The 22,988-nt window shown below is 43.6% G+C and overlaps 3 protein-coding genes and 2 long non-coding RNA genes across 6 annotated transcripts in view; 3 read left to right on the top strand and 2 right to left on the bottom strand.

Moving 5' to 3' along the window:
• The window catches only part of LOC135241327 (aryl hydrocarbon receptor-like), a 56,423-nt gene extending 48,329 nt beyond the window's left edge, over window positions 1–8,094 (top strand). Inside the window, exons 5-11 of the mRNA XM_064311588.1 lie at window positions 787–916; window positions 1,131–1,270; window positions 1,588–1,790; window positions 1,994–2,103; window positions 2,295–2,436; window positions 2,538–4,470; window positions 4,714–8,094. Coding sequence (XP_064167658.1) covers window positions 787–916; window positions 1,131–1,270; window positions 1,588–1,790; window positions 1,994–2,103; window positions 2,295–2,436; window positions 2,538–4,470; window positions 4,714–4,833 — 2,778 coding nt within the window. The 3' untranslated portion in view covers window positions 4,834–8,094. The remainder of the gene's footprint in view (window positions 1–786; window positions 917–1,130; window positions 1,271–1,587; window positions 1,791–1,993; window positions 2,104–2,294; window positions 2,437–2,537; window positions 4,471–4,713) is intronic.
• A 954-nt stretch (window positions 8,095–9,048) lies between these two features.
• Window positions 9,049–14,910, top strand: mdh1b (malate dehydrogenase 1B, NAD (soluble)). 2 transcript variants are annotated; one of them, XM_064311292.1, is made up of 7 exons: window positions 9,049–9,102; window positions 9,595–9,707; window positions 10,488–10,622; window positions 10,869–11,011; window positions 12,626–13,128; window positions 13,515–13,656; window positions 14,039–14,910. In XM_064311292.1, the coding sequence occupies exons 1-7, from the start codon at window positions 9,081–9,083 to the stop codon at window positions 14,265–14,267; spliced, it is 1,287 nt and encodes a 428-aa protein (XP_064167362.1). In that variant the 5' UTR covers window positions 9,049–9,080; the 3' UTR covers window positions 14,268–14,910. The 2 variants fall into 2 exon arrangements, with proteins under 2 accessions (XP_064167362.1, XP_064167363.1); XM_064311293.1 differs by having other exon boundaries at window positions 14,082–14,209.
• A 2,335-nt stretch (window positions 14,911–17,245) lies between these two features.
• On the top strand, window positions 17,246–19,909 carry si:ch211-67e16.4 (uncharacterized). The gene is made up of 3 exons (XM_064311285.1): window positions 17,246–17,948; window positions 18,185–18,538; window positions 18,721–19,909. The coding sequence occupies exons 1-3, from the start codon at window positions 17,582–17,584 to the stop codon at window positions 19,158–19,160; spliced, it is 1,161 nt and encodes a 386-aa protein (XP_064167355.1). The 5' UTR covers window positions 17,246–17,581; the 3' UTR covers window positions 19,161–19,909.
• A 460-nt stretch (window positions 19,910–20,369) lies between these two features.
• Window positions 20,370–20,719, bottom strand: LOC135241137 (uncharacterized). The gene is made up of 2 exons (XR_010325903.1): window positions 20,637–20,719; window positions 20,370–20,572 (listed from the first exon to the last, which is right to left on the bottom strand). It is a non-coding gene; the product is annotated as an uncharacterized LOC135241137 (long non-coding RNA).
• Window positions 20,720–21,481: 762 nt separating this feature from the next.
• Window positions 21,482–22,744, bottom strand: LOC135241136 (uncharacterized). The gene is made up of 2 exons (XR_010325902.1): window positions 21,746–22,744; window positions 21,482–21,597 (listed from the first exon to the last, which is right to left on the bottom strand). It is a non-coding gene; the product is annotated as an uncharacterized LOC135241136 (long non-coding RNA).
• Window positions 22,745–22,988: the final 244 nt, after the last annotated feature.

Genomic DNA, 22,988 nt, shown 5'->3' with positions numbered 1-22,988 from the left:
CCTGGGTCAAATGGTTTGATTATCTCATAAAAAGGTTTAGACGTTGAGGTCATGATGAGAGGGTCATAGGGGGAGCCTGAATATATATGTATTAGTCACTACACATCTCACTCTTTGTGTATTACATTTGAGAGATTATACCGCATATTTTACCTTTGCGCTCTAGTTAGTTACTATGCAATTACTATGATGATGTTTTGTTGGTCAAAGTTCTGTTGGTCAAATGATATCCATTGTACTTGTTGAAGAAAATTTAACTTGTTACTCTGAACTGTGTTTGCAGAAAGTCATTCAGCAGTAAGTAATTGTTCAGCTTTTAATAAAATGTCTGTGTAATAGTGCAATTTAATTTTAATTTCATATAATGAGCTAAAAACTTGTGGCTAGCGAAAATAGTTTAATTAATTTCTTCCATGTGTTGAGATGCTATAATAAACTCTGGCAGTAGACAGCGATAGACAGCTGTTGAACTTCAGCATTCGTACCTCACCTGTGATCTCAGCTCATTACTGACACAGTGACTGGTGCAAGCACCATGCCAACCTGATGTCGGAAGAGAATGGGATTCTTTCAGGGATTGTATTTGGAGATTTAAACCCAGATGTAGATCTGAACAGACCTCAGATCTGTTAAAAATCTACTAACGGACGTGTAGTCTGTTAATAACTACACCCCGGGCTTAAATCTCCAAATACAATCCCTGAAAGAATGACATACTGGGAGCCAGTGTAGGTATACGAGTACTGGGGTAACATTTTATATTTATTTATTTCTTGCTCTCTTCAGTCTGACGTGGTCCACCAGAGCGTGTTCGAGCTCATCCACACAGACGACCGCGCCATGTTCAGACGCCAGCTTCACTTTGCGTTCAACCCGAATCAGTCCAGCTCGGAGCAGGACGGCGATGAAGAGAGCGGTGAGCGGCAGACACCCGAGCACTGCGAGCTATAAGAACCCAGTGCTTACGCTAGCGCAATACAGACGTAGTGTAAGCTTTAATGTTGAAACAACTGGGTTGGAAGCATACAGAGGTGTAAACACGTCGCTCAATTCGGCTAACAGTAAGTGCTTGTCTTTTATTGTTATCGCGGGTTTGAACTTACTGAATTGCTATTTGGGTTGGTTTCCAGGTATGCAAAGTAGCAGTGACATCACCAGCAACATCGTGAACTACGACCCGCAGCACATCCCACCGGAAAACTCCTCCTTCCTGGAGAGGAGCTTCTGCTGCCGGTTCCGCTGCCTGCTGGACAACTCCTCTGGCTTCCTGGTAAAAACCATAGAGTTCAAAAGCACAGTGTTCTACCCATCGCATCTTAGTCTGACAAGTGCCGCTCACATGCAACAGTAACAGGAGTGTACCAAATCCGAGAACAATTAATGCGGTCTTAATTTTGCAGTAGAGACGGGTTAAAGTAAAATTTCTGTCAGTGCAGGGATCAGGTGCTCTGCGATGCTTCAGCACTGGAAATTGAACATACCGAATGAATGTTTTCCGGCTGAACTCAAATTAGCACTCTGTCTAAACTAAGGCAATCCCTTTTCCCGAGTCCTGCGCTGAGAACTGTGTCTTTCTGCCGCGTTCAGGCCCTGAACTTCCAGGGGCGGCTGAAGTACCTCCACGGACTGAACAAGGTCTCTGAAGACGGGAACGTGGCTCACCCACAGCTGGCCCTGTTCGTCATTGCCATGCCTGTCCAGCCTCCCTCCATCCTGGAGATCAGGGCCAAGACTCTCATCTTCCAGACCAAGCACAAGCTGGACTTCTCTCCCATGGGCATCGACACCAGGTAGCCAAGCTTTCCCACCTCTGCAAAGGGTCAAAATGTGCTGGCATGGGGCTGAGCAGTTCAGAAGCTCGTAAAGGCAGAGTCCTGTATGCTGTCAGCCTGACCCCTGTAGTGATACAGTCAAAACGGAATATTGGTTGTTGTCCCAGTGCGGCCATTTTGGATTCTGGATTAATGTATTTCAATGCTGTCATTGCCTGCAGAGGAAAAGTGGTTCTGGGGTACACTGAACTGGAACTGTGCACCAGAGGCTCTGGATACCAGTTCATTCATGCGGCCGACATGATGTATTGTGCAGAAAACCACATCAAGAGTGAGTTTCTGTTTCAATTATTTATGTCCCGTTGCTAATTTGATTAATATAATTAATTTTGTTAACATATCGCATCACATTTAATCGTTTTTCAAAGTCTGTGATGTTTTCTTCCTTAGTTCTCTTTATTTTCCTTGTAGTTAACTTGGCAGAACTTCATTGACACACTTTTGTTCTTTTGCTTTCTCCAGTGATAAAAACAGGTGAGAGCGGTTTCACAGTCTTTAGGTTGCTGACCAAGCCTGGGGTTTGGGTCTGGGTCCAAGCGAATGCCAGGCTTGTGTTCAAAGGAGGAAGGCCTGATTTCATCATCGCACGCCAGAGGCCCTTGACGTGAGTATCAGCTGCGCAAAACCACTGGCAGTCCCATCCCTGCTGTTTACGCTGTCTGCTAACAATCACGTTCCCCGATAACCGTGACTCTGTTTCCCCAGAAATGAAGAGGGTGAGGAGCACTTACGACAGAGGAGAATGCAACTTCCCTTCAACTTTGCCACCGGAGAAGCCGTCCTGTACGAAAACAGCCCCACTCTGGATTTGCCCAACATGTCGGCCAACGGCAAAGCCTCTAATGTGAAGAACATTCCGGGTCAGAAGGGCCTGGATCCTAATTCGATCCTGGGCTGCATGCTGCAGCAGGACAAGTCGGTCTATGCCCAGCTCCCGGAGCCGGATCCCCAGGCCACCCTGGACAGCGCCTTCTTGGACAGCCGCGCCCTCGTCAACATCCCTGGCGACCCCTGGCAGCAGGAGGCCCCGAAGCCCAGCTGCGCGATTAAAGAGGAGGCCTCCGTCATGGCCATGATGGACACCCTGCAGGAGATCATGAGCGGCGGCTCCCTGCAGGACCTGGAAGTGGATCCCGCGGAGCTGGAGCAGTGGGAGGACGCCCTGCTGAGGATGAACCTCGGTGACGGCAACGCCTCGGAAGAGTTCGCCGACATCCTCAACAACGAGGTCTTCTCCTACGTGGAGGGCATTCTGTTCAAGGAGAATGGCGTGGGCGGCTCCCTCGGTCCGGTCCCCGCCAACGGTTTCCCTGCCAACCCCCGCGGCAACCAGGACTCCTTCGTCGGGATGCCGGAGAGCCTGCCCGTGAACGCGTTGCAGAACCCCATACTGCCTGCCAGCCAGAGCTTCACCCACCCAAATGCGCTGCTCGCTAGTTCCCAAAACCAGCCGATTGCTGCCAATCTCCAGGCCGACTACCTTGGTATGGGTGGCCTAAGCCATCAAGTAGCAGGAGATGCAGCCAGAGGCTTCCAGCAACTCCCATCTATGAATGACCCAATGCAGGACTCCATGGGGCTGAGCGCTGGGTCAGATAGCATGCCTGTACCGCCCCCATTCCAGCATGCGCAGCTGGGGGGCATGTTTACCCAGTCTACAGGGCTCCCAGTCCCCACTTCCAAAACCTTTTTGAGTGAGAACAACCAGAGTCCCCATAACACTACCTTGCCAGGGCCTCGTGCTCAGATGCACAACCAGGTCAGCCAGCGCCTGCCTGGGTCAAAGACTCTTTTCAGTCCCAGCAGGCTGAATGGTTTTGGCCATTTGCCCCAGACACAGATACAGATGCCTGCTCAGGGCACGGCAGGGCAGGTCCAGCCCAATCCAATGGCCTCATTGAAGGCCAGGCTTACTGCCCATCAATCAACCGTTCAGCTGCAAAATTCTGTCAGCCAATCAAACCACATGGCTTCAGCACAGGAGAATGGGTGGGTCCCCTCTATTCCCAATGCTAACTTTGCAGACAACCTGCTGGAAGCCTTTACCCCAAACAGTTTAGCTCCGCAAGACTTCCTCTTGGAACCTGATCCCGGTGCTTGCCTTCAAAGACATTTGTCGCTTCAGACTCAAAATAATCAAAGACTACAGTCATGGCAGCACCAACAGCAACTTCCTGCTACATTGCCAAATGGCCATCAACATCCATCCAGCTGCTTCAGCCAGACGCCAGAATTCCCAAGGAACCCGCTAACGGCCATTTTGGCTCAGAACTCTGAAAACTACAGTGCTGGCTATGGACCTCAGAACGGTGGTGTGTATCCTCCCCAGGCAGCGGTGGCAGATAACACACCTCTGTCAGGCAACAGCTGCATGTTCGAGAGCAGCTCGTCCCCGGGGATGCAGTTCGGCGGGGTGGGGCTGGCTGGCTCTCTCTCTTCATGCCAGAACAGAAACCTGACCCACGGCCAGAGCTACCCGCAGGCATCCTGCTACTTCCCGAGGAACCCCGGCGAGCCCGTCATGGGAAGCTCGGCCGGCCCCGCCTATGCCTCCCTGTCCAGCAAGACGGCTCCAGGGTTCTCCCCGGAGAACCTGCTGGCTTCACAGCAGTACCTTTCCTACAGCGGACAGGCACAGGTAATAACACGCTTTTCATGTAGGTGAGGCCACTCCAGTTGCCATTGAAAAGGACTTCTGTGCCTACTGCAGGTCTTTTGTATCTAATGAATAGGTTATGAGGCGTCATAATCATATAGAATTCGGTAATATTCTCTCTGAACAGACTTCTGCCTTATGTGAATGATATACACTAATATTCTTTCCCAAAACCATTATACTACTAGTATATGCTGATAAGTGGCTGTTTGATTTCCTCTCCAGATGCCAAGTTGTCTGTTGGAAGAAAATGGATCTCCGTCCATCCCTCTCTCTGTTCCTCCACTCACCAACGGGACCGCGTTTTACACAGAGAACAACCAGAGCAGGTGCTGTGAATTCTAGAGGGGAGTGCTGTCTATGATGGAAAGGGACATTGAGAGCCCGGAGGGGCAGCGTAGCACTTGAAAAGGAATGTCGCGAGCCGCACGCGTGACATCACAACCGCCTACGCAGGAAGCGCCTCTCCTCCTGCGACCGAGGCTCGACGTGCACATGGGCCCTCAGTGCTCCTCGAACGCGGGACTACGCAGGGTCCTGCTTCGGAAACAGATGCTCAGCCAGGGTGCTTTACATAGGATTCACCAATGTGTCTTGTCTTTGAGCCAAGCTGCTGAGGAATATATTTATGGGGTTTTTTTTTTTTTTTTTGTCTTTTGTCTTTTTTTTTTGCAGTAATTACTGTTGGTCTACATCTCGATTTGAGTCACACAATTGATTTGGTCATCACCAATGAGACTGTACAATGAAGCAAAGGGGGAGATGCACAGTAATGCCATCCTTTAGAGTTGCAATTCCTCGGAATATGAGTGAAGCAGACTGAAAATGTCACTGACGGGCTGTGGGAACAGCACAGACTTCACAGTAGAATGACATGTCTATTAAAGTCAGTGGACTGAGGCCACTGTAGCGTAAGCACTTAAGAGGAAGGAGGTGGAGAAAAATTACACCTGGAAAAAACATGAATGAAAACACATGACAGAACACTTGGGGGGGGGGGGGGGGTTGGGGGTGGAGCTAGCAGTATCTGAGGCTCTTCCCAGGGACTGTCTGTAATTTAAAGGCAAGAAGACTCTGCTACTGCCACTCTTAAAAGTTTAGCATGAGTTTCACTTTTACTTGTGAAATATAACGACATATGTTAATCCGAATGCTATAACGGTTTTATAAAGAATGTTTATTGACAAAAAATATGTATCGTTTATTCATCCACCTTTGTATTAATTTAAACATGCATCTGCATATACTGTAATTGCAATAATGATTGTGTCATTGAGCCATTCATTGTCCTTGCTGTCTGTTGTACATAGGATTGGGGTTCTTGCATTCGTGTTTGGCTTGTGCTTCTATCGGTAAAACACTCAAGAAGGAAGCGGCTTAGGTTGAAAATGTAGCCCCCATTTGTAGTATAAAAGGGCGTGATCCCTGCCTCACACGAAAATGAATGTTGGACAGAGGCGCACAAATGGCTGAACCTCATGTGTGATTGACAGACCTTTTCTTCTGAAGTTTATTACCGTTAATTATGCCATTAACTATGCAGAATTATCTATGTGGAATATCTGTGCATAATTAACTCTTTGGAATAACTGTGCAAAGGACCTCGTTCACAAGCTTCCTGCAAAATAATGACCAACCAGTGCCTTATTGATATCATTAAGATGGAGGTTTATACTTTGCACGTGTTTGTGTGTGCGTGTGTGTGTGTGTGTGTGTTTGAACGCATCTATTTTGTGAGAACTGTGTGTATAGTGCTTTATGTACGAGTGAATTATTAACTCTCTGTACAATAAATGTGTCAGGATTTTTTTTTTATTAACTAGAGACAAACTGTGCAAGCACATTCAAGTATTAAAATGGCCACCAGCTTGTAAACAGAATAAGAAGTTTCCAAAATATTCCCAAAATATTTTTGTAACTTGTAAAATATATAATTATTTTCTTTTTTTCTCACAGAAATGTCAATGTTGATAAAGCTGATATGCTTTAGCTGATGCAGTTTATGCTTCAACATTAGTATGTTGAAGCATAGTGCTATATGCTGATATTCACCCCAAAAGCATATTTTATAAATATGCTGAAGTTGAATATGCTAAAATTCTCCATAAATTGAGAGTGAAATCCACCACGAACTACATCTTTCTCTGGAAATCATTAATTTTTCCTTGGCATATAAAGTGTATTTTTTAGTAACCATTGATTCACCAAAATGCATGAAGCATGTATTAGAAATGCAGAAAGATTAGCTGTTCAAAACAAAGATAGTGGTGTTGTAACAGAAGACTCAGCATGGGAACTGCATTTTCAATACCTGCTCTCTCCTTCACCTCCTATACCAAAGCAGGACTATCCTTTCTCTATTCTTTACAATTCATGGTTAATTTATAAAAATAAAAAAAATTCAGAAGGGACAACCATTGTACCTTGTAGTGAAGACAAGGAAGTCAAGGCAGCTATGTCTTAAAAGTGCATCACTGAAAACACACTAGAGCAAAACATATCGCTCATTTATGTTTCACAAGCCCGACACAAAGAAAGGAAATTTCTGTAACTTTACAATAGTGGCATTATTTTAATTTTTTTTTTTCTGGAGGGGGGGGGGGTAACAAATTTGCACCAAGTGCCTTAAGTAATTTGTTGATAACATAAAGAGATTTAAAAAGCTTTTGGTTTCTTTTCCTTTTCTGAAGGTTTTAAAGGGTGACCAGATTGGAAAGGGCTATGCAGTCTGTTCCAAATACAAGTTAAGAGATTATAACTCACAGTGAGTTGCGTTTATGTTGAACTAGCAGCTGTGTCTCTTATTTTGTGTGAAGAAATTCTGTTATAATGGGATGTTTATTCATCTTTAAGCATTGTACACATCGTGTTACGTGTTGGAGTGGCTATCTACGATTAGGATTGGACCATATGAAATAATTAATGGGTGAACAACGTTACCTGACAGACATTGTTAGTTTTGCCAAGGATCTGTTTAGGGGTGCATTTGAAGAAATGGTGATGGAAAGTGTTAAAATGACGGAATTTGTAGGACTGCACACAAGACTGCCAAACAAGTCATTTGCTGTTTTACTTCACTTCTGAAGCAGCTGGCTTGCATTAACTTCTTTAGCTTTTAATATTTAAACAGTGAAGCTGGACAAGTCATTCCAAGAGAAGTGTCTTTGTGTTTGTTGTGTCAATCTGCATAGTATTTTGAGCGTTGTCATCCACTACACTGGGCTCAAGCTGCAGTCAGTCTTCTAGCTCTGAGGTGTTTTCTGTGAGATTTGTATGAATAGAAACACCAGCCTTTTCCCTGCTCATATAATGGATTCTAAGTGATGCTGCTACATTTTTATTTGAAAGGCAGTATCAGTGTATTGCATCTAATTGCATCTAGTGTCTTGCTTTGTGCCACATGTCCTTATAAAGTCCTCACTGGCCATGTATTGCTTTTGTACATTTCCCACAACTATTTGTAAGCTTTTGTTGACAATAAAAAAAATGCAGTATATATCATGTAGCTTTTAAAGTGCTTCTTACAGTGTATCAACAACAATCCATCATGCTGCTCCCCAATGTTATATTTCATCTTTATTATTAAAGAGGTTTTAAATGACTTCATCATATTGTGTGTGTGTATCTGTGTCCTTCCATAAAATATTATACAGTATGAAACACGCTGGATTGTTTTTTTTCTTTTTTTTTTACAATGAATTTATCACTGACATATGTCAAGCTTATGCTCAATAATTTATCTTAAATGAAACACAATTCCAAGCCTAATAAAGCGATGTAATTTGTATTTTGACAAGAAGAGGGTGCAGATCTTCACTGTGAAATGCAGAAACGCTTATAGCCTCCATAAAATAGCTTGATTTGTACTTTCTTCAAATACATCATATTTGTATGTCATCTTTAATTTAATTAATGTCATTTTTAACTATGTCATTCGGTGCGCTGTAGAAACGGATTGGTCTCGGCTGCAACGAATGGTGCTGCTGACACATAAACAATTTTCACAGCTATCCCAGATGTTATATTGACGTTGCTAAAAGACATCTCCCTCCCAGAAGAGCCCCATCCACTCCATGAAATATACATGAGATAAAGCATTTAATAACACTTTTAGAAAAAGTGTTTTGTAAAGAAATTGAGCATTTTCACAATGAAACAAACATTAGAATATTCATTCTGTGAATGTCATAACAAAAAGCTTGGTTTGGAACTCATTGGACGGTTACTTGGAACGAAAACTTAAAACTGAGTTTAAAACTAAGTTTTTAAAACGGAACCAGGTTTTTTTTCCATATGCCAAGGCTACACAAATTCGCTAGTGTCTTTAACCCATAAAAAAGACACCAATGCGTTTCAATCCTGTCTGCATATGAGTTACTTGAATAATCCTTAATTTTATGTACCATTGTCCCTACGTCTTTTTAAATTTTACTTTCTGAAACAGTAACTTGTCTCGTGTTGAATTTTCTTGTTATTTGATGTTTCTGTTCATCGTTATCTCGTAAGACTGCGAACAGTCCTCCTGAACATGCATAACCCCCGTCACGTGTAACGTTATGCTGTTGCCGAGCAACTGGTATAAACCAAGAAAAATGGCCAAGTTTGTACTTGCAGGTAGGATACGGAGACATCAAACACAACATCAAATATGACGTTTATATACAGTTAAAATGCACGCAACTTGCACATTTTTAGAAAACATATTGTATTCAGTATTCGAATTTTAATTGCAAAACACGTTATATTAGAGAAGATTCACGTAACATTAATGTTAACTTAGCTAGTCTAGCTTCGCTAGTAGGAAATGAAAACCAAATTTGCAACACAGTTAGCTAACGTTGACATTAACCATCATGAAACGTTTGTGACTAACGTTTTATGCCATAGCCATGATTGATAAAACACGAGGATTTAAATGTACAAATCTAACGTTAAACTATAAACGTGCCATCTTAGCCCGGAGATGAGAGCTGCAGTTAAATATACACGCCCTTCATACTAACAGTGGCGTATACGTTTCTTGCAATACAGCGCATTTCAGTGCTGCAATATCTACTACATATCTAAAGTAATGTAAACGACTCACTTCAACCTTTTTTTCCATAGGGAAGGCAGATTGCCCATATTTTGCTAAAGCCGAAATTCTTGCAGATTTCCTGCAAAGAAACCTGCCAAACTTTAGCGTCCATAAAATCCGCAAACACCCCAAGGACTGGCAGGTAATTATTTAAGATTAGCTGGAAATGAGAGGAACTAGCAGGTCATGGTATTTATTTTATACTTACGTTTGGTCTTAATATTTTTCTATTAAACACTATCATCAGATTGAAACTGTCATTTTGTTGTATTGCCAAATTGGGCCAGGTCATCAAATAACATAATTTTGACGTTTAGATTAGTATTTTTATTAGTGTTAGCAAGAGGAGGTAAACACCTGTAAATTCTACTCTGATTTTGTTTATGGATCTTGATACAGCAGAATGCTAATTCTCTGTTGCTGGAATAGAGACTCCCAAAAAAGTGCTTTTTTCCCCTTCATCTGCTTTGTCGTTTTTAGCACATTGGGCCTCATTCACAAAACATGCCTACGGTCATATTTGATCTTAAATTGTATGTAAGAACGTTTCCATGAACATTTTGACATTCATCATTTATTTCATATGTGTATTTGTCTTGTCATGCCTGCTTCTTTATGCATAAAATGTATTTATAAATTTTACTCTTTTGTGCATAAAATTAGCAAACAGTCAGCATTCATCATCTCATACACCTCTGGGATATGCACAAAAACAAAGGTCACACATGTTTCATGAATCCAAAATTGGTTTTTCGGAGGAACATTTCTAAGAACAAAAGTAAGAATAATTTAAGAAAAGTTTTGTGACTGAGTCTATTCTCTGCAGTAGCTCTATTGCTCAAATCGCATTTTCCTGTAACTTTGTTCTTCACATTAACGGCTGACAGGCTCATCCCTCCCTCCCTGTCCCCGCTGTTCCCAGTGCTGGCTGGAGAATACCTGTGAGCAGAACGGCTGGAGGCATGAGGCCTCCCCCGTCGTGTGGCGGGAGCTGGTCGACCGGGGGGGCAGGGGCCTGCTCCTGGGGGGCTTCAGCGATTTCTTGGAGCATGTGCAGGTGTCCAACCTTCCAGTACCAGCCTGGGGGGGGGGGAGATTTCATTATTCAAATATCCAGTATTGGAAACCAAATAGCCATCAATTTTATCTCACATTCCTATTGTTCATACATCCATCATCCTGTATACCTGGCTGAATTATCAAATGACAGGTTCATTTTCAGATTCATATTTAGGCGTAAATACACCGACAGCAGTGAGCCTGAGTGGGGACGGGTGATGACAGAGTGTCTGGGGTCATTCAGGGCTACTATGACATCACCTCAGACATGAGCACAGCGCTGATGCTGGATATTGCTGCAGAGAACCAGCAGGCAGTGGAGCAGTGCATGAGGGAAGAGGAGGACCGGCGCAGCCTCGTCCAGCCAAAGCACATCTGGATCAGCAGGTAGCATTGCAGGTTCAGCCTGGGAACAGGGAGCAAGCGAATGGGTGAAGTCATTCTGAAGGGGCAAAGTGATGAGTGCTGTTGTAGCATAGCAGGGTGGGTAAGAATGTGTGAGTGGAGTTCATTTGGATCCTCATTAGCTGTTTCACAGAACATGTGAAAGATACTCTTCCTGGGGTCCACACAACACAAGAACGCGATCTAGCATAGAACGGTAATAGACAAAAAGGAAAAGTAATAGACAAGAAAACACAAAGACAGAAATACATTGAATAAAAATTTGAAATGTGCTGACAAAGCACTGAAGAAAACCAACAAATTACCAAAAGCCTCTGGGCTAGAAGAGAATAACTACAATATTTAATTGCTGCTTACAGTCTGTCCATATGCATGCATATTAATTAGACATTCAGGTAGAGCAGAAGCATATAAGATTTCTGGAACTGTTTACTTCAGTGATTTGTGATGGTAGGGAATTCCATGTAATTCATAGAAATCATTGGGAGTTGATTAAAAAAAGGGAAAAATGTATCCTCATGTTACATGTTAAATCCCATTATTCAACTTCTGAATAAAAATACACTTTAAAAAAGCGAGTACAAAGGCCACGGTTCATCATAATGATGGATTATGCTGACCAAAGCAGCAGTATGTCACTTTTACTTGTTTTAATAGTTTTTGGACAGCAAGTTCTATGACTACCAGGATATTGGCAATATTTGGCGGTGGCTAGATGGACGATACTTGTTGTTAGGATAAATTCATTGGAAGTTTTGGTCTTTTCATAGGAAATGTTGGCCATAAGAAAAATATTAAATTACGCCAGTCTTATCCTTTAATAAAATGTGCTATATCATATGCGTAGCAGCAGGATTACATTACATTACATGTATTTGGCAGACCCTAACCCTACTAAACACAGGTTCAATAAGATACAGTACTTATTTTGTACAGCTATTTCTAGCCAAGAACACAGTTTAGTTCACACAGTGAACACTCTTCTGACCTAACCTCTGCAAAGCCAATTAGGCAGAAGAATAAGCTACAGTATTAGGACAAATACAAATTACCAAAAAGTGCTGGGATGGGGCACCATGTAACAAGTGTCATAAAGGGGGGGGCAGTGGATTTGGAGTGAAATGTACAGCGTGGTGGTAGTTAGTCTAGGTATAGTCTGAAGAGATGAGTCTTCAGGCCACGGCGGAAGATGGGTAGTGAGGGGGAGGTTCGGAGAGAGACGGGGTGTTCGTTCCACCACTGGGGAGCTAGGGTGGAGAAGCTCTGTGATCCCTTTCGTCGGGTGAGAGGGGTTACAAGGCGCCCTGCTGCCACAGAGCAGAGTGGTCGAGCAGGCACATAGGATCGAATCATGTCCTGCAAGTAGATGGGGGCTGTCCTGTTGGCTGCAGTGTAGGCAAGGGTCAGGGCTTTGAACCAGATCCTCGCAGCGACCGGTAGCCAGTGGAGTGATCGCAGCAGAGGAGTGACGTGGGAATGGATGGAGCTAGATGAGGAACCACCATATCTGCTTTAGAACAGGACCACATCACAGTATTAAACATAGGCAAGGGAGATACCATTAGCTCAGAATGAACTTTGCCCTTTGATCTGCAGTTCCTTGAACCTGACGAGCTACCACTTGATCCCTCTGCTGTGTGACCCGGGAGTTCTGGGCGACAGCCCTGTCCTCTGGCTCCACCTGCTGGACGTGGACGGGATCGCAGAGGCACTGGAAGGGCTTGTCATGGAGGCGGAGGACCTGGCTTGCTCGCGAATCCACCGGGTGAGCGTTCACACCCGCCTCGACCACGCCTTCCTCCACGCCCACGTTGTCGTCCTCCTGGACGAGCCGATGCCCGATCAGGAGGAGGAAGACGAACGGGCTCTGCTGAGGAAGACCGCAGAGCGTTTTCAGCGTTACGGGCAGCTCCTGGAGGCGGGAGCGAGCAAGGACATGAGAGTCATCGTGGCGGGAAACTCCTTCGTCAACCTGAAGGTCTCCGTGCTGCTGGAGAACGCACCCTCCCTCGACAGCAGCCGCTGCGTTGGCATAGCAACGCAGCTGGAGAACGAGGCTCGGGCCCAGATTGCACGAAAGCTGCAAGTGAAATCTGCAGGTAACAGGTTTCCTTTGTTGATTCTATTCATAACAACTGTGGCAAGCTGAGATTAAATTTGTGGTTCTGCCATTTGCCCTGTCCTCACAGTAAAAGAGGCTTTCTCTCCAGGCAATTTCAGTGGACGATGTTCATTCTACATGTGTGTATAATTAATATTTGAGCATTACAGTAAATCCCCAAATAGCCATTCTCTACACCAAAAATGTGTACAGGTGTAGGATGTGAGAGAGTGGCCACATAAAAAAAATGTTTGACTTGGTGTGGTAGAGCTGCACTGTAAGACGCAAGTCATATTTTCAGCGATTGAATTGAGAAAATGTTATTATACTGTTTAAAGTAAGCTTGTGTATTGAATAATCTGAGGTAGTTGTATTTCCCGTCAGATGTGAGGGATGTGATTGTCTGGGGTAACGTCAGTGGAAGCTTCCATATTGACCTGCAGCGGTCGAAGGTGTTCAGATGTGAAAGTGCCATCTGGGGACCTCCCGGATTCTCCCTGCCCGTCTCAGAGATGATATATGACCGGTGAGTTACTGATGCTACTCCCAAAACAAAACTGATGTTACAGCCAAAACAACGTCACGGCCTAGTCTAACTAATCCTCCTGCACTCTGAGTCTAATTCCTCCAAGAAAACCTTTAAAATTTTGTAGTAAATTGTATTATTTATGTTATTACATACCTTCATCGTCACTGATTCACTTAAGAATAAAACATACAATTATCTAAAATCAGTACAACTAATGTATCAGGACAATTATGATACAAAACTTCAGATTTTGCCACTGCCCAGAACGAGATAATATAGCAGTTACAGAGCTGTACTATGTTACTATATTACATTGGGGTTGTAACTCACCATTTGAAAAACTCTCAAGAACATTTATACCCGTTGTTAAAAAAAACAGGAAATGGCTGGAGTCTGACTTCCTGAACTTCGTTGGTTCGCAGCGAACAACTGTGACAGGCAAGACACAGAGGACTGCTGCAATGTCCGCAGCCAATGGAATCGTTGCTGTTCTGAAAGCATGGGACTCTGACTCCGCCCCTGGGGAGGTGCACTCCCTGTGTGTGCTAAGTACAGGTGAACTACAAATACAAACACTTCCAGTTATCACACTCACTTTGATATGCTAGAAAGTGCAGGTTCTTAGTACATGTTAGTACTAGTCACAATTAGTTACACTTACGGTGTACTGGTGACTGTAGACTCAGAAGGTTACAGTGAGTCCAGCCAGAGAGAAACTTTATTATACATTATGTAATATATTTTTATATTTATCTGATAAATTTAAAAAATCTAGTTTAGCCAGTAAATGAGGCTGAGAGTGAAGTAACATGCCCTCTTTCTTTGCTCTGGTTAAAAGTCTGGTTAACAGAAGTATGTTGCACCTGCTGCAGGTGAGAATGCATGGCTATTTAGCTAGGCATGAATAAGGATTAAGATTAAGATTAGTATGTTCTTGAAGAGATTAATGTGTGAATAACATAATTGGAGCTAAATGACAAGAACTAAAATTTAGAAATGTACTGCAATCTTTTTAAGATAATTTTTCAAGGCCAAATTTATATTATATTATATTAATATATAAAATAGCATTAAAGTTTTTACAACAGATGTAATATGCCCTGACATGTATTGTGCACAACAGGCTTTCTAGCAAGGCTATAAAATGGTCAAAAAACAGCTCCATACCCAAAGACAGGGAATAAAATCAGACTCACCAACCCTCATCGTACAGCCAGTCCTTTCTTCAGGCCAGTGCAAATTGTCAGTGTCCTCCAATCGGTGATGAGCATTTGTTTGGTTATTATTTAGAGATCGACTCCAACAAAAAACTTGCACAGATCTGAAGCTTTCAAAATGGCGGCCTTTCTACTCCCTGATAAGGAGATTCCAAAGGGATAGAACGATCTGCTCCACCTGTGAGAAGGGAGAGGAGGCCACAAAGCCATCACCCATGCAGCGATGTGTGGCGGCAAAAGCCGTGTCCTTCCTGTCAAGCTCAAAGCAGTCTGACATAACTGTATGCTGTATGCAGGATATTCTGAAATAAAAGTTTCTCTCTGTATGGTTGCAGGATTGTCCTGAAGCTGGTTTCCTCTCTGTATGTTCAGGAGTATTACTGAAATCACTCATCTGTAGGTTGCAGAGCACCTGCAGGCTGGCCAACCAGCCTGTGAGCTCCAGAAGGGCTACCAGCAGTGCATGCCAACCACCTCAGTGAGGACTCAAGCAACCACAGTGACACCAACCAGCTCTTAGCAGTGAGTCCTCATAAGGCTACACACAGTGACATGCCAACCAGCTGTTAGTACTAAGTCCTCATAAGGCTACACACAGTGACATGCCAACCAGCTCTTAGTACTAAGTCCTCATAAGACTATACACAGTGACATGCCAACCAGCTCTTAGTAGTAAGTCCTCATAAGGCTACACACAGTGACACACTCACAGCACTACACAAACACACAGGCCAAATTGAAAATGCACGGTCACACTGCTGCATACAATGACATATATTAGCATGCAGTTACATACTGGTTTTTCACCAAATTGCAGGGACAAGGAAACACCCAGATTACATGAACAGTTATACACACAGTTATCTACTTAAGTTTACTCCTGCATTTTAACCCGCAGTTGTACTAAGATTCTCACACACGCACACTTAAAGGGTTACATGGGGAAAAAGACAGGTGTAAGGTAGTCATCTAAATCAAGGTCATGGTGCAAACAGGGGACCTACACTGTATTCTTTAACAGTGCCAAGTTTGAGTACATTACCAAGCTTTGTTTCAATGCTCCAAAAAAGCTCAATCAAGTCCTGTAACATCCAATCAGATCCAGTCACATCACATCATATTAAACCAAATCTGATGTGTTTTTCCTGCACATGAATGTCATGCGTTGTTGTTGGAAAACTATACCTCATATAAATTCATATTGCACATCACACACAATACATACAGAGTGATGTGACCTCACAAAGAGCTACAATGTGTTCTTCGGGTAGCAATGGCTTACTTATTGAATCAAACATTGTGTTGCCATGGAAAGAACTGTTTTTTAATTGATTCATACAGTACCCACAAGTGATTGATACAAACAGTAGCTTGTCCAAATAGCCTCTGAGTCTCATTAACGCATACGAGTACAAAAATACATACACGGTACAGTACTGTTTCTATTTCTCTGTTGCATGTTTAAAGAGAGTACGTATCAATGATGGTTTCCTGTTACATGATTTCCCCCCTTTCTTTTCCCCAGGAAAAAAGCCTGGCATCAGAACTTTTATCAGGACAGAGTTAGTGCTCACCATATCTCCCTGCTTTGTCAAGCCCTATCATTATGACCAGTATACACGCACAAATGGGCTTCAAATATCGGGGTGATATTTTACATTACTGTGCCTGTGTAATAAATTCCTTTTTTTTCTGATTGCCACGATCTTGTATGTCCAGCAGTGCGCATTGTTTTTCATGAATACAAAAGGGCTTCGGCAGTGGAACATGGTCTTTATACTTTTGCAGTGAAAAGTTTGTCCTTGATCATGCGCACATAGACATTGCCATTAAGAAAAAATAAAAAGATCAAATTCAGACAAAAATGTATAATGTGTGAAAAACATGAAAAAATAAAATACTTTTGTGCATGTTGGCCATTCTTCTGGAGTATTCTTTCTTCTGCACCCTAATAACATTTTTAAATTAACGAATCATTACATTACATCCAATTCAACACGACATATACTGAAGCAACGGGGTTAAGTAAGGTTCCGTACCCATTACAATACACTGCCACACCGATCAGTGTCAGAACCAGTGGATCTTCCAATATATTCCATGATTTGAATATATAAGATATACCGGATTCTTTGTTGTCCTTCTAGAGGAAATCTGTTACCACAGTCTAGGCACATGCCTCAATACAACACATTTAAACATAAATAAATACAAGTATACATCTGCAATTCACACATTGTTCAATAGGTTCACACACGAACACCCAGTACACACAAAATAAAAATGAATAATAATACAAATGTGTAAATGTGCTGTAAAATGAACTGTAGCATTGTTTTTTGTGCTTCCTCTCTGGAAACACAGAACCGGAAGCGACGCATTCGGGAACCGAGCAATGTTTTGCTTCCGCTTTGCTTCTCTGCGAGCTAGCCACCTTGCCCGTTTTTAAAATGCTTAGGGTTTGTTAGTTACATTCATATACAATTCCACGCCAATTGTGTGGCTATTGTAAGACGTACTGAATCCGTTCGTTGTGCAAAACCCTGCTACAACTATCAAGTTAGATAGTTCGCAAAATTCTGGTAACCACAGTTCTTCCCCTTTCAGTGACACTAGCGAGCAAGTATTCTTAAATGTACTGTAACATTCTATTACAAGAGTCGTCCAGTTACATGATTATACATCTGTAGACCAATTGTTCGAAAATGGATGTTCGTATATCACTATCGGTCTCTTTGCTGAGAGACCAACTGGGAGCCGTAATCGAGCATGCGGTGACCAACGCGGTGGAAACGGTGCTGGAGGAGATGTTTAAAGTTGTGGGCTGTAAATTCGAGGAGTTCGGCAAGGAAATGACGGCGAAAGAAAGGGAGAATGAGAGCATCAGAAAAATGCTGGAAGTATCACGGTGCCAGATGAAAACCATGCGAAAATATCTGAGTGCCGTTAACGCCAAGGACGAGCGACAAGTTCCAGTAAACCACAAGTTCGGCAAACAGAGCGAGCCGAACAGGACTGTGTGTCCACATGGAGGAAAAAAGAGCATTAAAGAGCATTTAACTCACGTAAAAGGTATGCCAGACGGAAGAAATACTTATAAGCTATCACTAAGGGGTGTTTCAATAATTATTGTAATTCTGCACTGGCATTCGTCTGATATTTTAAAATAATGTTTATATCTAAATGACCTACTATTTGAGTGCAATGTCATAATTGTCTCTGTAAACTTCACCAAAGGGAACGTTGAATTGAATGAGTGATGTGAATAGCTCTGATGCTGTAAACTAAGCTCGTTCCCTCCCTCCCAGAGGAGCACAGGGACCCCCCGGAGGGGTCTGGCGGGTGCCACGGTAGAGAGGAAACCTGCGAGACTGAGTTTTCCCAGGGAGGGTCCGCAGACATCCTCGATTTCGACATCCCCTCCCTTCAAGAGCTAGACGGCATTGCCACGGCAACCACCGGGGTGTTCCCACAGGTGAAAGAGGAGGAGCCAGAGATGCAGCTGACCTGCATAAAGGAGGAGCCCCTGGAGCTGGAGATGCACACACTGAGCCCCCACCCCCCTGACCATCTCAGCGACCCATGCCGCGAGCGGGGGAGCGGCTGGGACAGGGCGGGGCCGGCGGCGGGTGCAGCCCTTACCGCCATGAGCTCCTCCACATGTGAGTATCGACAACCTCCCGTGCCACCTAGTGCTCATGCTGTCTGTGACAGTGTTGGTGTGGGCCATGTTCCCTCAGTGTCAGCTGTTGGTTAGTATCAGTGCACGTGTAACTGCAGTGCTGTGTTAGTACCGTCGGTTGCAGCGTTCGTGGTGACTTACGGCAGGGTTTGGCGTTCCTAGGCTGGGCCGGCCGGCAGCACAGGACGGGGCTACATCAGCAGAGGGCGGAGCTACACCAGCAGAGGGTGGAGCTACACCAGCAGAGGGCGGAGCTGCAGCAGCAGAGGGCGGAGCTGAAGCGGCGCGGCCAGCTGATGGCGGCGCTGGAGCAGGAGCGCAGGGCGAAGACGCGCATCCGCGTAGCGCGCTGGCGCGCCAAGCGCAAGACGCAGGCGGCGGGCCTCCCGGCGCCGCAGCCTGGGCGGCAAGCCGAGGGCGGCGTGCCGCGGCGGCGCCAGCAGTACTCCAGCCTGCTGTACGGCGGCCCCCGCCGCCGCAGCAACCGCGTCCTCTACCCTCCGCTGCGCGTAGGACAGGAGCTGGCGGACGCGCTCGCGGAGCCCGAAGCAGTGGCGGTGCAGCAGGGCATTCTGGGAACAGACTCGGAGCTCTTCCTGTAGAGCTGGTTCGAGGGCTGAGAATTTCAGGTTTTTACTGCTGTGATAGTCCACCAGCGGCAGTTCATTAATGAGAGGGCTTGGAGGAAGGACTTGGACAGAGGGGAACAAGAGCTCAGCTCCTGGAAGAGTTCCTGCTTCCCGACTATTTTCCACTCTACAGAATTAACGGTCTAGAGCTGTGCCCGTCTGATAAATCAGCGATGTCTACACTAAACCTGCTTAACAAATTACCCCTTTAAATCAACTCCCATAAAAGGCACAATCAAGCCCTTTTAAATAATGAAGATACTTCCAAAGAAGGAAAAACAGGGCTTTTCCCATCTACTGGCTTCACCTGCTGTTTCAAGACACAAACCGCTTCAACTTTTAAATACAGTCTAAATGCTCATAGCGTTATTAAAAGCAAGTGCACTTCAACGAGCATTCAGTACTCAGGAATGAGAAATGGTTTATTAAAATTCTGCGGTTATAGAATAAACAAGTTCCTGTCAAAAGTCAAAATGTTATTTTGCGAAAATAATGACAATGAATTACTCAATGGCAAGGGTGAATTAACTTAATGAACGGTTTAAAAAAAAAAAACTTAAAAAATGTCATGTCTACAGGTTTTTGCGAAGAATAGTTCAGGCTGGAAATTTTCAGTCTGAACTGAATAACAGTTATTCTGACTACGCAGGTATTTTCCCTTTTAACTTTCGCACTGTGCTCTGGTTATGATCATTTCAATAAAACCAACGTCTGAACTGTCACTCCTTTCCGTTACCCTTTGGTAAATAACGGAAATATGACATGAGCGTTGCGGGAGAGGAACCTTTCAAGATCGTGACAATTCTACTTTCGTCCATAAAATAAGGCTGTCCTTCAAAATAGGATTCATAAAATGGAATCGAGCAATTGATCTAATTAAAATGGACACTGACCCTAGAAGCACTGCAATTACGTAGGGAGATAGGGTCGCATAATGGTTCAGGATATGTGACTTCAAGGCTGTATGTCTGATTACTAGGTGGGGTACTGCTGCTATACCCTTGAGCAAGGTACAATGGCAGTACTTGCTTCAATACATTTTAAAAAGTTGCTCAGGATAACAGTGCCAGCTAAAATGTAAAATGCTTAATTGTCATGCAAAAATACGAAGTAAAACCTACCTGGTACGGTTATGCTCCAATAAACCAGTGGCTATGGTTTGTCTTCGCCTGTTGCAGGCTATTTTCCTCCAAGCTTCTGAAAGTATAAGAATTTAATAGCTATTTTTGCAAGGTATTGATCGAGGCTGATCTTCCATACGGCCCAAAATCAATTCGCACTGATGGCATTAATAAATAGGACTTTGATGTTAAGCCATAGAAATGAGGGCAAAATATCAGCTGTGTGCTCCAGGAAGAGCATTCTGTGGCTTTATTCTCTGCACACTAGTGAGAATACGCTGTAACTGTGCTCTGTGCACCAGTGATAAGCTGTAACTGTGCTCTATACACAGTGAGAATAAGCTGAAACTGTGCTCTGTACCAGTGAGAATAAACTGAAACTGTGTTCTGTACCAGTGAGAATAAACTGAAACTGTGTTCTGTACCAGTGAGAATAAGCTGTAACTGCTCTGTACACCAGTGAGAATATGCTGAAACTGTGCTCTGTGCACCAGATGGTATAAGATAGTAAACTATGTATTACAGTTAAATATTTTGAGGAAAAGTGCATTTTACGTTTCAGAAAAAGCAGATTTTCCTCTGTGCCTGGCCTCGTCTGATGTTTTCTGTTGAAGACTGTGAAGATGAAGGCCTCTTCACTAGAAATTTGGTTAAAATGTTTTAATATTATATAGAAACATGTTACAATCAAGCCCAAAAGTTACATTTATTTTGTACTGAGAGAGACAATGCATGGATTATCAGACAAATTAAAGGTTTCCAGGTTTCATGATGTTCAAAACACTAAATGTGAGGTCTTTATTTTCATTACCAATTTACTGCATTTTTAGTTATTTCTATAATGCTTTTGATAATGGATGTTGAAGCCCATCTGTATCTGAAGCGGATTAATTAGTAACTCTTTTGTGAACCGCTGTTTCAGCTGATTTGGGAGAACAATTACTAATTCAGCAATTAACACATTACTTCAGTCTACCTTAAACTGCTGCTCGTCTAAATGTGTGACTGATTGGGGCTAGTTGCACACCTGCTGGTGATTGTAATTGGCATGTCTTTAAAGCAGGTGTGTGATGAGCAGAAGGGGGCCATTTTGTAGGGTTGAGGTCTCTTCTATGGAAAACAAGCAAGTCCCTTGTAATTCTTTTTGAATAAATGCTTTTTTTATTTAAAAAAAAAAAAGATACTCTTTCTCTCAGATGGCTTTAAATTATTCAGCATGACAAAGTAGTGACCTGCTTTGTCACGAAGACCCAAAGCTTGTTCCAACATCACCCCATGCAGAAACTTCCCTATAAAAAAATGGATACGTCAACTCACTAAAACGGGAGTTCAAATGATAAAAAATCAGCTTTTACACATTGAAAAGCCAGAAAACATGGTATATAGACTGACACTGATGTGAAATCCTCTTAAATACACGGAATAATCTCATGCTACCTCTATGATTCTGGCAATGCAGCAAAAGAGAATCTCGCACAGTAGTCCCACACCCTCAGCATCATATGTTTTTGATGAAGGCTCTGCCCTGTTGGTTGCCGTTGCCCCTACAGTGGACATAACATGTGTCAACGTTCCACAACTTTAACACGTTTAGATGCTCTACATAATTTTCACAACGTAATTTGACATTGTTTACTTACTAAATACCTCATTGCTTACAAGTCTTACACATTCTTCACTCAAAACAGCTTGCAGAAGCTAGAGCCTCATCTGAGACTTGAGCCAGCAACCTTTAAAGCTCAATTTTCAAACGGACACTGCGCTGTCAAGCCTTGACGGGTTCAACATGTGGAATGAGCAGGCATCTTACAGCATGAATGAACGAATCATTGCATTTATATAGCGTTATTTTGAATGCTCAAAGTTCTTTACAGTGATGAGTGGGAACTCACCTCACCCACCAGCAATCTGTAGCACCCACCTGGGTGATGCACGGCAGCCATTTTGCGCCAGAACGCTCACCACACATTAGCGAAGGTGGAGAGGGAGAGAACATTTTAGCCAATTAAATCAGGGGATGATTATGTGGTAAGTTTGAGAACCAGGTTGAGAATTTAGCCAGGACGCCGGGGAACCCCCTACTCTTTGTGACAAGTGTTATGGGGTAACATCTCATCCGAAAGACAGCATCTCCTGGTTGGTGGTTCTCAAACTCTGTCCTGTGTGACCCCTGTGTATGCTGGTTTTCATTCCAACCTCAACAGAAATCCCAGAATTTTAACAAGCTGTTAATTTTTCTTAATTAGGTGCTTTTCATGTTTAAATTTAATTAGGTGCTTTTCACTGTACCTACAGTACAGTGTCCCTGTCACTGCACTGGGGCATTGGGGTTTACCAGAGGGAAGATTACCCCCCTGCTAGCCCACCAACACCACTTCCAGCAGCACCTTAGTTTTCCCAGGTGGTCTCCCATCCAAGTACTAACCAAGCCCACGCTGGCTTTTCGTTTTCTCTTTCAACAAACACCATATAATTCATTACAGACCAGCTTGTTAGCAACTATGCTAAACATTGGATTCCAAGTCACTGCACCCTTTGTGACTGGCACATTAGGTTTAACAGCACTGGCGTTTCTGGGGCCAAATACGTTTCATACACGGCTTACTGAGTATTACATACCACCAACCAACCTGGCCAATCATGTTGAATTTTAAACCGCTGTTCTCTTGGGAAAGCCTCA

Source organism: Anguilla rostrata, chromosome 15 (genome assembly GCF_018555375.3).
Source record: "Anguilla rostrata isolate EN2019 chromosome 15, ASM1855537v3, whole genome shotgun sequence".
Taxonomy (NCBI): Eukaryota; Metazoa; Chordata; class Actinopteri; order Anguilliformes; family Anguillidae; genus Anguilla; species Anguilla rostrata.
Note: the sequence above shows the minus strand (reverse complement) of the source record. Positions and strands in the feature narration are given on the sequence as shown.

Excerpts from the sequence above, each read along its gene's own strand:
- si:ch211-67e16.4 (XM_064311285.1), top strand. The coding sequence starts at position 17,582 with ATGGATGTTCGTATATCACTATCGGTCTCTTTGCTGAGAGACCAACTG. Across the intron at positions 17,949-18,184 it reads GCATTTAACTCACGTAAAAG|AGGAGCACAGGGACCCCCCG; the intron begins GTATGCCAGACG and ends CCTCCCTCCCAG. Across the intron at positions 18,539-18,720 it reads CGCCATGAGCTCCTCCACAT|GCTGGGCCGGCCGGCAGCAC; the intron begins GTGAGTATCGAC and ends TGGCGTTCCTAG.
- mdh1b (XM_064311292.1), top strand. The coding sequence starts at position 9,081 with ATGGCCAAGTTTGTACTTGCAG. Across the intron at positions 9,708-10,487 it reads AACACCCCAAGGACTGGCAG|TGCTGGCTGGAGAATACCTG; the intron begins GTAATTATTTAA and ends CGCTGTTCCCAG. Across the intron at positions 13,657-14,038 it reads TCAGAGATGATATATGACCG|GAAATGGCTGGAGTCTGACT; the intron begins GTGAGTTACTGA and ends TAAAAAAAACAG.